This window comes from Micromys minutus (assembly GCF_963924665.1).
Source record: "Micromys minutus genome assembly, chromosome: 7".
Lineage (NCBI taxonomy): Eukaryota > Metazoa > Chordata > Mammalia > Rodentia > Muridae > Micromys > Micromys minutus.
The window spans coordinates 20,041,347-20,058,673 of NC_137976.1; the positions used below are offsets into that span (position 1 = coordinate 20,041,347).

Genomic DNA, 17,327 nt, shown 5'->3' on the forward strand with positions numbered 1-17,327 from the left:
CAACAACAAATAGAGAGCAAAATAAACAAAACAAATGTAAGCGCAGAGCAAAGGGAAAACAAAACTGAGTTGATGGGAAAACGTCAGCAATTCAGCAAAAAGGCGATGAGCAGAGCAGAAGGCAGACCCATCTTCTGAAGCATCTGTGCAAGACAGTTATCCTCTGAGGCTGCAGAGGGCAGAAGCAAGAGCAGACGCAGAAGGTGCCACACAGCGATCAGCATAATTTTGGAGCGGAGCGTGTCCTTATACTCTTGAGTTTGCAACAGAACAGCTTGTCTGTCGTATGTGCTAAAGCCACAACTGAGGAAGACTCTGTTTTTGACAACAGTCATTCTCCCAACCAGCCATGCAGGCGAAGAGGGACCTGCCTCACTCCGTTCCATTGTAGGACACAGCAAGAAAATAAAAATGGGCAAAAGCTTTCAGTGGCTTTTCTGTCATTTTCTCATGAGAGAGCAGAACGTAATTCTTAGTACTTAGTTAGAGGTGACAGTTATTTTGAATTAAGAAGACTATAACAATACACACACAGACAAACACACATACACACAGATTAGAATTTAATTGTTTAAATGGTTTAATCAGCAAAATAATTCTAACAAAGACTGTCATAGTGCCCCAAGTGCTAGAGAACCTTAATGAAACTAACACAACTTGTAAAATCTGTTGAAGAAAACTCCTCAGAAATCCTCATTAAAATTGAAACACTGTTTTCATAGAAGGCCATTCCATTACTGCCATAATGTGCATTCCCCTCTTATCAAGACATGAACATGAAAGTTTGAGTCTACATTTTAAAGGAATTATAATAATGTTAGAAGGAAAGGAACTAAGTTGATTTGTAAGTTATGCAAAAAATAAACTGATGAAAACAGAAAAATATTAAAAGAAAAACTTAGTAACTTATACAGATATAAGTATCTATGATAAAATTCCCGAGGATACAGCAGTTACTGACGCACAATAATCAAGTGAAGGAAGTATCAAGAAAAGATCTCTATACTTTCGTGTATGGTTTTGTCTGTTAGGTTCCTTTCTATACTAAGAACTGAACCTAGTGGACCCTACACTGGAGGGAGGCATCTTACCCCTGTGTTACATTCTCTTTCATTGTTATGTTGTGACAGAGCCCTACTAAGTTGTGTAGGATGACCTTAAACTCACTCTGTGTAGCCAAGTTGGTCTCGAATTTCTAATTTTATGCCTTTGTCCTATGAGTAGATAAAATTCCAGGCCTGTACCATCAGAATGGGGGCTTATGAATGGCATATGCAACATTAGAACATATATATAAGTTACATTATGCAATTGAACATATTGTATTTATGTATTTAGGAACACACACACACACACACACACACACACACACACACACACACACACACAAATAAAATATATCCATGAATTTGAAAGATTACAAGGGGTTTGTGGGAATGTGGAGGGAGGAACAGGAAAAGGGAAATGATGTAATTAGATTATGATCTCAAAAGGTAATTAAAAATCCATCAGTTGTGGATGGTCACACCTATAATACTTTCTCTGACAGGAGGATTAAAGGGGTGACTGAGTAACACTATTTGAAAAACAAGACAAAAAATAGACAAAAGACCAAACAAAGAAAAAATCTAAAAGAAAACAACCAAAAAGTATAAGAAGCAAAACATAAATAAGCTACTAGACTTATAAGAAAGGGAGATTAATCAATAAATACTAATGAACTAGTTAAATACTGAAGAAAGCTTAAAATTAGTCTCTCAATACAATATTCTAATAAATCTGTAATTTGACGATAATAAACAATAAACATGTAGAAAGTGCTTTAAACTACAGGAAAATATATATTGCATATGCTCTAAACACGTGTCTGCTGATAAAATATATATGTATGCACCATCTATCTGTGTCAGAGAAAAACCAAGCGAATACAAAACAGAGAGAAGCTGTCTAGTTCAGAGTTTGCTTTATTGTGATGTCTAAACTTTCTACCATAGGCTATATAACAAAAATGTTTTCAGATGTTCTAAACTTTAAAATAAAAGAAAAATCCACATCACTAAAAGAATAAACCTAGGATATCAGTCTATTTTGTTAGGTTCCCTGAGCTCATCCTCTTCATGAATAAGACAATGAATTGCTAATTCTTGAAATCCATCAAGTAGACAGCATTGAAATAAGCTTATACTGTCTGGAATGTTGCTGAAGGAAAGTTCTAGGAAAAGAACAGCTAATTTTATTACATATATATGCATATATATGTATTAATTGTATGTTATACAATAGATTACTTTCATTGTAATCATCCTACTAACAACTGCATTTCTCCTTTCTGTTACAGTTAAAAAATAGCTCAAAAAGAACAAAACATTTTCTTTAACAAATGTAGTAGGGCCAGGTGGTTTAGCTCAGTGCACTGGAGTATTTACCTTTCATGAACCAAGTCTTATGTCCAATGTCCAGTGCAAAAACACGCATCACAAGAACTGCATAGAAATCACAACCTAACACCACAACAAAAGGTCTCTTTTTACAAAATAAGTATTTCTTTGAGGCAGGTGTCACACATAAAAATGGAAAAACAATTTTAAATATCTTTATATGCACTACCATATCATTTCCATAACCTTATATAATATGGAGATTGATGTAAAAACCATTTACAGTATAGCACTTCAAAACAGATAATTAGAAAAGTTCTGTAAACACCTAAATTTCTCTTATATACATTTGTGATGGCTGGCACCAACACACATCCCTTCAATCACCCATTCAAAAGCATCGAATCTCCATGTTGTGGAAATATTTAAATATGCTAGGCCCCATTGTCATCTATAAGCAGTCATCAAACACCTAAAGATGTCACTTTCATGCTTTTATACATAAACCCTTAATTTCTTGTATTTACTATTTATATTCATTCTTTTTATAGATCTATGAAGCATTCACAATAAAGTTAGCAGTAATCTGGGAAAGGAACACACAACAGAAAACAACACATAGATAGATAGATAGATAGATAGATAGATAGATAGATAGATAGATAGATGGATGGATGGATGGATGGATGGATGGATGGATGGATGGATGGATGGATAGATAGATAGATAGATGATAGACAGACCGACAGACAGATAGATAGATAGACAGACAGACAGGCAGGCAGGCAGACTTCCTTATTGAGGGCATCTGTAATAACTAGTAAACATTGTAACACATTGTAAGAATGAGTGCAATCAGACATAGAAATAGTAGATTGCCACATTTCATATCCAATCCCATGTCAGGCAATGTGATTATTAATTATGATTGTTATTCTACTCTTGATGTGTTCTTAAAAGCATTTTTATTATAATAGCCAATTGATTGTCATAGAAACTAAGCGAATTCAATGTTTCAGCCTCTGAGTAGAGTGTGGACTGGAGGAGGCCAGCTCTAACTCTGATTTACTTCAACAAACACGAAAAGGAACAGTGTCTACTTGTCAAGTTTATGTAGATTATCAATGTCATAAACTTATTACCTGTTTTCCAATGTCAGAAACTTGTTCTATATATTTGTTCCCCTTCCCATCCAGGAGTGAAGGGCACGATCATGTATTCTCATCATGACAATAACTTGGAGCCTATGTCTCCATCTATGAATCAATAGGACCCTTTTCCTGCATGTGCTCCTCAGAGAACTTGAGAGAACAAACTACAGACTCCACTCACCAGGCCAGGGTATTGTGATTTAAATATTTTCTGCTTAGATCATATAGAAAGCTTTGCGTCTACTACAATAAAGTTCATAGAGAGAATATCTTGTGTTTGTATGGATGTATCGCTTGTCAACTAAAATTACAACCAATTGGAAAGAATAGAATAGAAGGTGGGACATCTGATACACAGAAAGAATGCTGGGATACAGCCAGGCACAGCAGGAATTACCTGAGAAGTTGTGAGGACAGACTCATGGTACCTGAGCAGAGGTTACCAGCTATGTAGCAGAATATAGATTAGTATAAATGGGTTAGTATCAATTATTAGCTAGTTGGGGAACAAGTCTAGTTATATGGTCTAGGCATCTGTAAATATATTTTGAATCTGAGCCATTATTCAGGGAGCCTGAAGCCAGGAAGAAAACAAAAATAGGCTGACATACAACAAAAATACCCCAAACTCTATGATTTAAAATTAGAGAAACATCACTACAGAACTATGTTCCAGAAAAACATATACCAATTTCTGGCCTTCAGAATTGTACAATGGGCTTCTATTAGTTTTAAGACACTTGGTTAATGCAGTAACAACCAATGAAAGTAACCTGTGTACGGCCTGCTACATCCCTTTCTGAGGGAAGGATTTTCCACTCTGAGATAATGTTGTTTATGGTTGCATATTAAATGAATGCCACAAAAGGAAAGGGTATGTCCTAGGTACCTTTTTATTGCCGCGATTAAACTTGGAGACTGAAAGGGGCCATATTGCTGATAAAACACTGTTAACTAAGGCAAATTAAAAAAGAAAGTGTTTACTTTGATTTATTTAGATTCCAAGATGGTCCTGTGACGTACGGTGTCAGGGTAACTGAGGGCTCACATCTTTAACCTCAAACCACGTGGCAACTCAAGAAAATGTTTACATGTGTTTACAATTCCAGAAGGCTAGATGTTCTTATTGGCAGGCCACCAGCGTGGGAAGCTACAAGCCCATACCAAGTGCAGGCAAACTACCAACTCTGAAAAGCTGCTTCCTCCAAAAAGTCTCCCGGTCCTAAAACTTCCCTAACTTCCCCAAATAGCAGGGACAACTCATAGCAAGTGTCTGTCTACATGAGCCAGGAGAAGACATTTCTCTTTCAAATGGCAACAGCATAGTGGGCAGAAGGAACTGAAGTAAAGGATGCTTGCATCCTTTCTTCTTTAATCTCATCCTCCTATGATTGGTCCCGTGGATGATGAATCTAACACCCCTCTGCTTCTATATTGTTGGTAAGTGGACTACTTTTATCTGGACTTCTCCCATCGACTTACATTTTGACTCTCACATTTCAAAAACAAAACAAAACAACCCTAAAGCTCTCAAATACTGGAACTTGTTCCTTCCTGGTGATCACACAGCATGCTGAGGTGAGTTTCTAAATTCACCTTCTCCCTCTCCTTTACTGTTGCCATGGCGACCGCTGTGCTAAGCACACAGTAACTTTTGGATAATATTTATTAAAATTTACCATTACTCATAAAAAATCGTCAACTGGATGTTTGAATTATGCTTTCTTCATTCTTCGCAAGAATTTTGGTGAATAATAGTCACATAGTCACATGTCTTTTCATATTTACATAACAAAGTATTTAAAAAACACAAACGTGTTATAATGGGTTTCTATTAGCCATCATTCAGATTTAAAATCATTATATGCGTGTGGCAATACCTATCTATTGATAGGTAGATAGATAGATACATATATACACTAATATAAAGCTATGCTTATAGCTAGACAGATAACGAGATACAAGATCTTACACAGGTAGAAAGCCAATAGAGATTCATTGCCATAACTAGTAGACCTGTTGTCAGTTGGGACTACTTGATTTGCAGCTAAGATGGTGAAGCAGATTTAAGTTTCTAGGACCTTAAAGTCTCCCTGAACTTTCCTGAATAGTAGTAGTAAAGTCACTTTCAGAAAGAGTCATTAAGTCATAACAAATATTAATCAGTGAGGAAAACGTCAGGTTTTATATACTAAAACTCAAATATCCTCATTAATTGTGGTTAATCTTTTCGGCTTGTTGGGATTCAGAATCATAATGGAAGTAAACTTCTGGGTATGTGTTTGAGGGAGTTTCTGACCTGAGATGAAAGACTTCGCCTAACTACAGGCACTACTATCCCATCCTGCGGGTTCAAGGCTGAATAAAGAGAGAAACTCCTGCATTTCCTCTCTCTGCTTCCTGACTAGATGTAATGGGAACAGTTGGCTAAAGATCTTGCCTCTGAGACTTCCTTGTTATGATGAACTGCACCACTGAACTTTGAGCCAAAATAAACCTTGTCTTCTTCAAATTGCCATGCTAACGTATTTATTTCATAGCAGCAAAGAGAAAAGAAATCGGATAGTGATAGGACCTGTCCAGGAAGACAATTATGGGCATTTATGACTTAGTAAACACGAAAACCAGAGTGTATCGTTTCATATTTGTTTGTAATAGCAGATATGAGTGTTAGTATTAGATTTAAAAATATCGTGGATAAGCCGTGCCGTCTTGGATAAACCTCATTCCTGAAGAGCCCGGGAAATAATTTACTGCCAACAGCACCGGTTTGGTGATGCTATTAAGGATCGCAGGGACGTTTACAACGCAAAGAGTAGGCACACCAGAGGGATCTCCTGCAGGACTGCCCCACTGAGGAATGAAAAGAGGACTTTGGAGGGCTTAGGAGAAGTCTATCTAGAATCTTGATTTCGACCAAAGGCATACGTCTTTTTAAAAAAGAGGCTGAATAACAAAACAAAACAAAAAACCGGAAGTTTGAATCCCGCGCCAGCCTGGCACCCTAACCCACCTCAGATTCTTAATTGGTTTTATCCTCCTTTTGCCTTCCAAGCTATGGACAGTCCAGAACTGCAGTTCCCACAGTACAACGCGGTGAGGAGGCGGGGCTACGGGGACTGTTTTTACCGCAAATAGGCTCGCGGGGTTTCGGGTTTGATGAATGACAAACTGGGCTTTCCCAGAGGCTGCTCCCTCAACAAAGCCTGGTTTGTTGGGCCTCCGTGCACGGGGTGGCCTGGTCTTTCCTCACTGGCCTGAATAGATCCGTCCCGCGGCCTTGTGGTAGATGGAGTCTTTGATGAGGTGAGAGTCGTAGTTCCTCCATCTGCGTCGCTGCTGGTCGACTACATTTCCCAGAAAGCTGCGGGACAGCGGGCGGCTAGGGGGCGGTGCCTCCCGTCGGTACAGTCATCCTTCTGCCTGTTCGGCGGGACTGATGGCCGGAGAGATGACGATCTTAGGTCAGTATATCAGGGGTCCCTGCTGTTATGGCAGTCGACGAGGCAATTTTAAGGGGTCTGGGTGGGCAGGGGTTGGTTGTCTCACCCCCTGAATCACAGGTCACGCAGCTGAAGGGAACCTGAAAGGAGCTATGGTTGTTTGGAACTGGTGGGGGCGGGGCGCCGGGAGCCGGGGTCTGGCTGCGAGGAGCTGGTCTTGCCACCATCTGCAGGTCTGAGGGTCGTGGGCCTAGGAATGCAAAAAACCTCGGTCTTGAATTGGTAGCAGAAATCGGTTCTCTGTGCCACGAACTCACTGTGAATAAGAAGGGGATCTGGAGATGAAGACTGCTTCACTCCGGATGCCGGGGGTGGAAGGGATTCTGGTCGCTGTTCATGTGTAGCTGGACTCTCTTTTTGAACTTACGGTTTGGGAATCTCATTCCCTTGCCAAAACGTGATGAGATGCCTTTGAGATTTGTCTGTGGTTTGGAAGAGACAAGTGGATAGGTTCTTGGTGTGCCGTGATGCATGCGTTGTATTGAAGGAGCTAGCAATAACCAACAGCACCACAGACTGACAATCTGGGTTTGACAATATAGGTGGGAACAGGTGTAAAACGCAGACTCGTGAAACGAAGTAAGATATTAATTCTAAACTCAAAGTGACGTCCTTATTCGTTTCTGTGTACAATATTCATGACGTTTATATGTGATCTTTGTCCTTTCATATTTGCTGAGCCTCTGTTCTTGAGGGACCATACAATGGTGAACTGAACTTGCCTTTGGGAAGCTTCCGTATTGTTGATGTTAGGGTTAGCACTTGTATACTTCCTCCCTAACTACTGCCTCTTTGAGAAGTATATTCTCAATGAATGCATAGATTTGCAAAAACTCTCCTGAGACTCTTAAGAGGTAACAGTAGTCCCTACGAAGTTTTCAGATCAATGCATCCAATGTAGGAATTTTATCCTTTTGGATGAGTAAAGAAAAAAAAATCAAAGAGGTACATACCAAAGCCTTTACTGTGAGAAAAAGCTTTTGTTGTGAGAACTTCATAATGCCATTTTATTTTAGGAATGGCAGGTAAAACTGTTTAAGAAGTTATTGATCTAAATAGCAGTGAGCCAAAAAAACTGGATTGTATCCGTCTTTTGCTTCATATTTGCTGATATTTTCATTAAACAGCAGCATAATTATTACTTAAATATCTATAATTTTTGGAAGCCTTTCAGTTTTGGGTTTGTTTGTTTGTTTTTTTTTTTTTTTTTCTACTTTATTCTAAATTGTAACCAAATGGAATGCTAAAAACATGACATCAAAACAAGTACTTATTAATCCTATGAAGTAAAATATTTTATGATTTGTTTCAAAAGTGTTATTAAGGAGATGTTGCTATAGGTACACCATAGGGTGGTAGCTCCATAAAAAAGTATCTCTTACTTTTTTCAGGTTCAGCTGTTTTGACTCTCCTGTTGGCTGGCTACTTGGCACAACAGTATTTACCACTGCCGACTCCTAAAGTGGTTGGCATTGACCTGGGCACCACCTACTGCTCCGTTGGTGTGTTTTTTCCTGGAACAGGAAAAGTAAAGGTGATTCCAGATGAGAACGGGCACATAAGCATCCCCAGCATGGTGTCCTTCACCGACGGTGATGTGTATGTGGGCTACGAAAGCCTAGAGCTGGCAGATTCAAATCCTCAGAACACAATATATGATGCTAAAAGGTTCATAGGTAAGATCTTCACCCCTGAGGAGTTGGAGGCTGAAATTGGCAGATACCCATTTAAGGTATGAAATTGATCTAAACTCTGTGTCCATTTGATTTAACTGTACTATTTTCAGTTCGTGTGTCGGCTTCACGGGGCATGTCGTTTCGTCTCCACTGGTTTTCTATGTCAGGGAGTTGTATTCTCACAGTAAGAAATTCTACAGCAAAAAAAAAAAAAAAAAGAAAAGAAATTCTACAGCAGCTGCAGAGTGGATCAGGTCAGTGGCTTTCGGGGGCTTCCTGCCCAGGAGATGGACCCTTAATGTGATGACTCTTTCTGTTATCGTCATAGGATCCAGTTAGTTCTTTTAAGATATTGTAGAGAGGATGCTGCAGCCCTGTCTGCTGTGATTAGATATCCTCTATGTTCGTGCATTTTTGTATAATACAACATTTGTGCACTTGCTTTCGTGTTTTCAGGATTATTTGAAGTGCATCAGCATGTCTCACACATTTAATGCGTGCACCTCTCCATTTTTAAGGGCTGTGGAAACTGCTATTTTCTTACAGAAATCGTCTGTGTAATCTATCTCTTAGCATATTTTACTAGTGTCGTTAATTTTTGAAGTCCAATATGTATACATATGCATACACACACACACACACACACACACACACACACACACACACACACACACACACACATCTTAGTGTCTGTCAGAAATTGCCTACCTCGTAGACTTTTGAGTTGGATATATGTTTGTGTGTGTGTATTTATTTAAATTATTTACATTCTAGTTGTTGCCCCACTTCAGGTCTTTTCAAAGTTCCTCAATCAATTTCCCCCTCTGTTTTCCCTCTGAGAGAGTGTGCCTTCCTCACACCAGGCATCCCCCTTCCCTGGAGCTCAAGTCTCTTGAGGATTAGGTGCATCTTCTCTCACTGAGGCCGGACCAGGCAGTCTTCTGCTATATTTGTGGCGGGGGCCTCAGATCAGCTCATGTATGCTGCCTCAGTCTCTGGGAGCTCCCAGGGGTCTGTCTGGGTTAGTTGAAACTGCTGGTCTTCCCTACGGGGTCAGCCTCCACATTCAGCTTTATCAATCCTTCCTCTAATTCCTCCATAGGGGTCCCCAACTTGAGTCTAATGGTTGGGTATAAGTTTCTGCTTCTGCCTCAGTCAGCTGCTGGCTGGACCTCTCAGAGGACAGCCATGCCAGGCTCCGGTCTGTCAGCACACATAGCATCAGTAATACTGTCAGGCCTTGCTGCACTCCATGAGATAGATCTCAAGTTGGGCCGGTCACTGGACAGCCCATCATTCAGTCTCCTCCATTTTTAGCCCTGCATTGCTTTTCAACAGGAACCGTTTGGGCAGAAATTTTCACTGTGGGTTAGTAATCCAGTTCTTCCACTTGAGGCCCTATCAAGTGGGGATAGACTCTTCTCTTTGAGTTTCTTCTCCCCTCTGCTGGGCATTTTGGCTGAGGTCACTCCCATAAATTCTGATAGTCTCTCACTCCCAGATCTCTGGGACTTCCCAGAAGATCTAACTCACCTCCCTCCCCCAGAGCCACATATGACCATTGGTACTCCTGGCCCGCCAGGCTTCTAGCCCTCCACCACCCCCATACCTGATCCTGTTGCCCTTGACTTATCCCCCTCCCTTTCCCAGCCAGGTCCCTCTCCCTCTGCCTCCTGTAATTATTTTATTCCCCCTTCTAAGTGGGATTGAAGCCTCCTCACTTGGGCCTTCCTGATTGTTACTTCTTATGGTCTATGGGTTGTATTCAGGGTATTCTATACTTTTTGGCTAATGTCCACTTATCAGTAAGTACATACCACTCATGTCCTTTTGCATCAGGCTCACTTTACTCAGGATGATATTTTCTAGTTCCATCCATTTGCCTACAAAATTAATGATGTATTCGTTTTTAATGCCTGAATAGTATTCCACTGTGTAAATGAACCACATACTCTGTATTCATTCTTCTGTTGTAGGACATCTGAGGTTTTTCCAGCTTCTGGATATAATAAATCAGGCTGCTATGAACATAGTGGACCACGAATCCTTGTTGTATGGTAGAACATCTTTTGTGTTTATACCCAGGAGAGGTATAGCTAGGTCTTCAGATAGAACTATTTCCAACTTTCTGAGGAACCTCCAGATTGATTTCCAGAGTGGTTGTACCAGTTTGCAATCCCACCAGTAATGGAAAAGTGTTCCTCTTTCTCCACATCCTCACCAGCATCTGCTGTTACCTGAGTTTTTGATCTTAGCCATTCTGACTGGTGTAAGGTGAAGTCTCAAGGTCATTTTGATTTGTGTTATTTAGGAATTTTATAGATCAGAAAGGCTACATGCTCTTAACGTTTCTATTTGGGGTATCTGTATCTTCAGCAGGTAGCATGGTTTTCTTTACTTACTGAGGTAGGTCTGGCTCCACAGCCCAAGAAGTCACTGAACTATAAAGCCTCACCCTCTTGAGCAAGTCACGCTGTGCCACCCAGTCCGGTTTATTTTGTGTTTGGCAATCCACAAATGAAAGCTGGCAGTTTATTTTAAATGTCTTTCTTTTGCTTTCAAGGAGTTATATTTAGTATTATTTTTTTTTCTTTCTTTTAAAAATGCTATTGGTTGATTGTTTGATTAATTCAGGAACTAAATTTGTAGACTTGTCTAGCCTAGAACTCACAAAGGCCTGATGTCTCTGCATTTCTTCTTCTCTGTCCTGTTTTGACACTTCTCAATTTTCTTTAATGATAATAAAGTTATTTTCTTTTCTATGTGACTTCATTTTCTTTTCATCTCATCTCTATTTGTTGTTCCTTTCAAAGCATTAGGCATTCATGATATCTCAATTTCAGAAGAGTGGATTTGAGTCCTATAGTAATTAGTATGAACTTTGACCCTTTGCACTGGCTTGGATTTTTGTTTTTGTTTTTATTTCTCTTTTGGTTTTTCGTCTTAATGCTTTTATTTTTCAGTGTTTTTTTTTTTTTTTTTTAACATTTAATTTTTGGTTTTGCTTATCCCATATGGGACTTTTCTTCTAAGTTATGGAGTGGTCTAATGAGTTATTAGATGTATGAGACTCACTAAATAGCTGTATCATCACAGCTTACCAAATAAAGTGCTGCCACCTTTGTGATTTGAGTTTCTATAGTTTTCTTTTCTGTGGTTTTAGTTACCGGTTCGCAGTGACCAATAATATGAAATGCAGACTCCCATAGATGACCTGCATGTAACTTGTTTAGGAGGAGCATGATGGCATCCTTCACATGCTTCCCAGTCTTTCCCAGCGTGTGGACCATCCCGTTGTTCATTGTGTATTCGCAGCTTTACTCACTCAGCAGCCATCCTGGGTACCAGGTGATGCAGGCCTTGCCGTGCTGGCATTAAGACTGTTATACCAAGGAATGGCACAAACATGCATAGTAGTGATATCGGCCACTTGTGTATGTTGATGAGAAGTTGTTAAAGTGCTTTGTCTACCGAAAACGTGTCCGCTGAGGGTCTGCAAACATAGCTCCCAATAAAAGGAGTCTCCTGGGTGTTGTAATTCATTCTTCCAATGAGTATAGAATCTAGGCGTCTGTTAAATTCTTGGCTCCTGCTGTAACATAGATTTATTTTATAACTCTAAGTATCATATTCAGTGAACTCTAATCTGCAAAAGGGCACTGGGCTGATAGATGATAGTGGGTTTTTTTTTATTATTATGTTTAAAGGTGTTTGTTGAGTTAATGCAATATGTACATGGGAAAGTACTTGGACTTTTGTGATACTTAATATCTCTACATTCTTGCTTTTCCAAACCTGTTGGCAGGTTTTACACAAAAATGGGATGGCGGAGTTTTCTGTGACAAGTAACGAAACCATCGTTGTTTCTCCGGAATATGTGGGCTCTCGGTTGTTGCTGAAGCTGAAGGAAATGGCAGAGGAATATCTTGGAATGCCAGTTGCCAATGCTGTCATTTCTGTGCCAGCCGAATTTGACCTACAACAGAGAAACTCAACAATCCAAGCTGCCAACCTTGCTGGTAATAGCACCCTTGACTGACATGCATTTTCCCAAGATACTGTAGGACATATATCTTCTGTAAATCAACTGTAGGCATGTAAGCTGTAGGCATGTAAACTGTAGGCAAAGGAGATAGATTTCTGTTTATATAGATTGTAATGATACTTATGAACACTGGTACAACATTAAATGTTTATATTGGGGAGAGAAAGCGGTGTGGAGCTGGGAATCTAGCTTTCTGGTAGATTACTTCTTTAGAGCGGGTCAGGCCCAGCCTGGGTTAAGTCTTCCAGGACACAGCCATCCTCAAAACATGTTTAAAAAAGAACAAAATTAAGGTAATCAGGCATATGACAAAGAGTGGGAAAGAACGTAAGTACTTCTCCACTTCTGATAAAAAGATATGATCTTTCTTGTTCAGGTGAAATGTTTCCAGACTTTCCTGGTCTATAAATCCTGCTCTTTGTCTTCAGTAATAATAGCTGTACTGTCCCCCCCCCCCCACACACACACACACAATGGATAGCAATCTACAGTGTCCTTATTACCATTGGCTTCAGGAGGATCAGTCTCCTCTGGTTCAGGGTCACTGGTACAGTCTTTTCCAGAAAGTAGTGTGACTGGAAGGATGGAGGACCAGAGGGCAGCCAGAGCCCAGGGGCTCTTTTGAATGATCAGGTATGCCCCTGAAAAAGGACACTTAAGTCTCTGATTATAGTCCTCTGCACGTGACCAGAACAGAGTGAGACGTTTGATAACCAAAGGAAGGGCAGTAGAATCTGTGGGAAAATCTTCAGAGTTTGCAGTGCCGCTGTGGCTCTTGAGGTATAATCACGCATCTTGTTCACCACCTTCAGTGGGGAAGTTAGTTCAAATGTGGTCTTTTACACAAGATCAGCTTACCAAATTCCCACACTATATATTTCCAAGTAGATTATCAATATTAGAAAAGGCTGGAAGGGATGTTTTTCAATTGTTAATAAAATGTCAAGATATTAAACGTAGGCCTTTCTTGTCTTATGGTGTATTCATTAAGAATAATTTTACTTATATCAGTGAGAAGAACTTTAGTTTTTCATCCTACTGCATTTTTCCACTGCTTTTGTCATTGCTGGGTGAAGTTTATATTAAAGAAGAAATAGGCATGTTGTTATTACACATTGAGTAGAAACTGTTTCCCCCATGGTCTTTCAGGACTGAACATCTTGAGGGTGATAAATGAACCGACAGCGGCAGCTATGGCCTATGGTCTCCACAAGGTTGACGTCTTCTACGTGTTAGTCATAGACTTGGGTGGAGGAACTCTGGATGTGTCATTACTGAATAAACAAGGAGGAATGTTTCTAACACGAGCGATGTCTGGTAAGAAAAGTGCAGAACTGAAGAGGTTCAGACACGTTTTCCTCAGTCTGCCTAGCACGTGCGATGTTGGTTTTGTTTTCAGCTTACATCTATGTACAGATCAAAGTTAACTGTCAGAATAGTGGATGGACTCCCTGTAAGTCAGATAAGTAAGTTCCTTTAGAGCTTTCCTGATGATGGTTCAAGGGAAGATAAGGGAAGAAAACAATAAAATGAAGACGTCAGTTATTACTCCTGTTTTATGCTTCGTGGCAAGAATGTCCTAAGAAACACTACTTTAGTATCACTGAAGAAATGAGATCTTTACTTTAAATCTCTTTGTAAGATTCTTTGCTTGGTGCTTTTAAATTAAAAATTTAAGGATGCTTATTAACCTACATAAGTGTTGTGACTTATATATTTCTGAGTCTTTTAGCCAGTTCCTTACAGCCAAAAGGTATACTTTACATTTATATTGCATAATTTTATAGAACTATGTTTATTAACATTTTCATCATTAACAGTGAGATAAAATGTATATTTATAGGTACCTGTTAATCATAAAAATTACTTTTATCTGGTAATGCTTCAAACAGATACTGACTTCATTTTTCTGTCTGTCAAAACTTGTTTGATGTCATTCAGATATTCCCTTCTTGATCGTTTAGAATTTCTCACCCTGCTAGGCACTAATTATCAGTAGTGGGGGGGGGGGTAGAAATAAAAGTAGTGATAGTTGAGGTAAGACAGTTTCTAGAATCTGGAAGTAGTGTGCCCTTACCATTTAGGTTAAAATGGTTTTAACAAAGGCCTTTTTTAGTCAGTATTTATATAAATAAAATCTTAATATATTACAGAATTTGTTATCCTTAGAACACCTTAACATACAGAGTTTATGTGCATATATTTAAATATATATAACATAAAACTTTTAATTCATTCTTTTAGGAAACAACAAACTTGGAGGACAAGACTTCAATCAGCGGCTGCTTCAGTATTTATATAAAGAGATCTATCAGACCTACGGCTTTCTGCCTTCCAGGAAGGAGGAGATCCACAGGCTACGACAAGCAGTGGAAATGGTCAAGCTAAACTTGACGCTTCATCAGTCGGCCCAGGTCTCAGTTTTGCTCACTGTAGAGGAAGAGGACAGCCAGAAACCTCAGAATGGTGACTCTGAACTGCTGAAAGACCAGCTTACCCCAGGAGATGGTCACCATGTGAACAGAGTGTTTATACCTGGCCTTTCTGAAGGCAAGAGTGGAAAAAGCCAGGTTTTATTTGAGACGGAAGTAACCCGCAAGCTCTTTGATACCCTCAATGAAGATCTCTTTCAGAAAATACTCGTACCCATTCAGCAGGTATTAAAAGAAGGCCACTTAGACAAGACTGAAATTGATGAGGTAGTTCTAGTTGGGGGTTCTACTCGGATTCCTCGGATCCGCCAAGTTATTCAGGAGTTCTTTGGAAAGGACCCAAACACATCTGTTGACCCTGACCTAGCAGTGGTGACAGGAGTGGCCATACAAGCTGGGATTGATGGAGGCTCCTGGCCTCTCCAAGTCAGTGCTTTAGAAATTCCCAATAAGCACTTACAGAAAACCAACTTCAACTGAACTCTGAGGGAGTGCTGGTCACTGATCTTGTCTAGTGGTGTTAATGATTTCCATGTGAACCTGCTCCAGGAAAGAAGTCCATGAAGTCACTCACAGATTCCCGAGAGGACATTTATTTATACAGGACAACTTTACATACTATTTTGTTGTAGAATCATATATGACCAGATGAGTCTTGTTTGGGTTTGTAAAAAACAAAAAACAAAAAAAAAAAAAAAAAGAAAGAAAGAAAAAAAGAAAAGCTCAGTATTTCTAAAGTAACATTGGTGAGTAAAATTCTCCTGGATTCTGGAAATAGGTAGCCATTCACACTTCCTAGTTTGGAAACTTTAAATAGTGCCAACTATGAGACCTAAGTTCTTACTAATTTTATTCATAGGGGCTGATAATTTATTTGGTTATCACATGTAACTCTTAATTTGGTGTATACTTGAAGGACTGTAATGTCAGGTATTTACATTGGCTGGGAGATAGCAGTATTATTAAACTGCATAGGGTATTCATCAACTGCCATGTAATTTGTATTTCCAAAAAATCTTTACATATTACACTCTCCTAATCTACAGTTTTAATATATTTGAAAGGCCAGTTTTTCTTCCCCAAATAGCTGGAGATTTATTCAGCTTTCTTCTTCCAGACAGTAGACATGCCCAGTTTATCGTGGAGTCCTTTTGTCTTCAGTGCGCCATCTTCTGCTTGTATTTTCCCACTTTTGCTTTGTAAGAGTAAGAAGACAGTAGAGAGTTATCAGTTGCCTTTTCAACATGGTAACATCAGAATAAAGCTGTATTACTCTCTTCCTTTGTTTTTGATATCCAAGACCTTTGCATAGATCAAGTATTTGTAGTAGCTGTTTGGTTTGGGTAGTTTTGTCTCCCCTTTTCCCAGGGCCAAACCTAGAAGTGCAAGACTATAATCCAACTACTCTAGAAACTAAGGCAAGGGACTCACAAGTTCAAGGCCTATTTGAGCTACTCAGGAAGTTCTAGACCAACATAGGCAATTTAGTGAGGTCCTGTCTCCATCTCAAAAAAATGAGAGATAGGGAGGGGAAGAGAGAAGAAGAAAGAAAGCCAGATGACCACAAGAACCTGTGACGAAAATACTTTATGTTGACTTTGTGATGGTCATGTTATTGGAAGATATGTCATTTTTTTTTTCTTGCTTTAATGAAAGTATTCACATACAAGAATTATATCCTGGCTATTTTATTCATATAAAGTATATCCTGTTTATCAGTGTTGTAATAACTAAGGAAGAGACCTAAAACTTTGAACACTTCAGCTTCCCAGAGAATAATTCTGAAAGCTTTTTTTTTTTTTTTTTGGTTTGGTTTAGGTTTTTTTTTTTTTTTGGTATTTTGATTTTTTGTTTTGCTCAGTAGTGAAGTTGTGATTAAGTAACAGTCATCTTCATGTACCAAAGCGCATGCATTAGATAGAAAGAAAAACAAAATACATAAAATGCTGTGCTTCATAGGACTAATGGAGAAATGCCAAAGATGAGCCCTTCACGGCATTCTGAAAATACTCAAAATCTCTGATTTTAGATTGAAAAACGTCTGTGAACATGTTTGAGACTCAATTGTTCAAGTCTCCAGTGTGCTACAGTCTCAACATGTGCTTTGAATTAAAGCCATTTAGGATTATAAACAACTAACTT

The 17,327-nt window shown here is 39.2% G+C and overlaps 1 protein-coding gene across 1 annotated transcript; it reads left to right on the forward strand.

The window, feature by feature from the left end:
* The first annotated feature begins 6,920 nt into the window (after window positions 1–6,920).
* HSPA13 (heat shock protein family A (Hsp70) member 13) lies at window positions 6,921–17,013 on the forward strand. Its single transcript, XM_080918877.1, has 5 exons — window positions 6,921–6,993; window positions 8,424–8,764; window positions 12,514–12,727; window positions 13,903–14,070; window positions 14,998–17,013. The coding sequence occupies exons 1-5, from the start codon at window positions 6,969–6,971 to the stop codon at window positions 15,663–15,665; spliced, it is 1,416 nt and encodes a 471-aa protein (XP_080775003.1). The 5' UTR covers window positions 6,921–6,968; the 3' UTR covers window positions 15,666–17,013.
* Window positions 17,014–17,327: the final 314 nt, after the last annotated feature.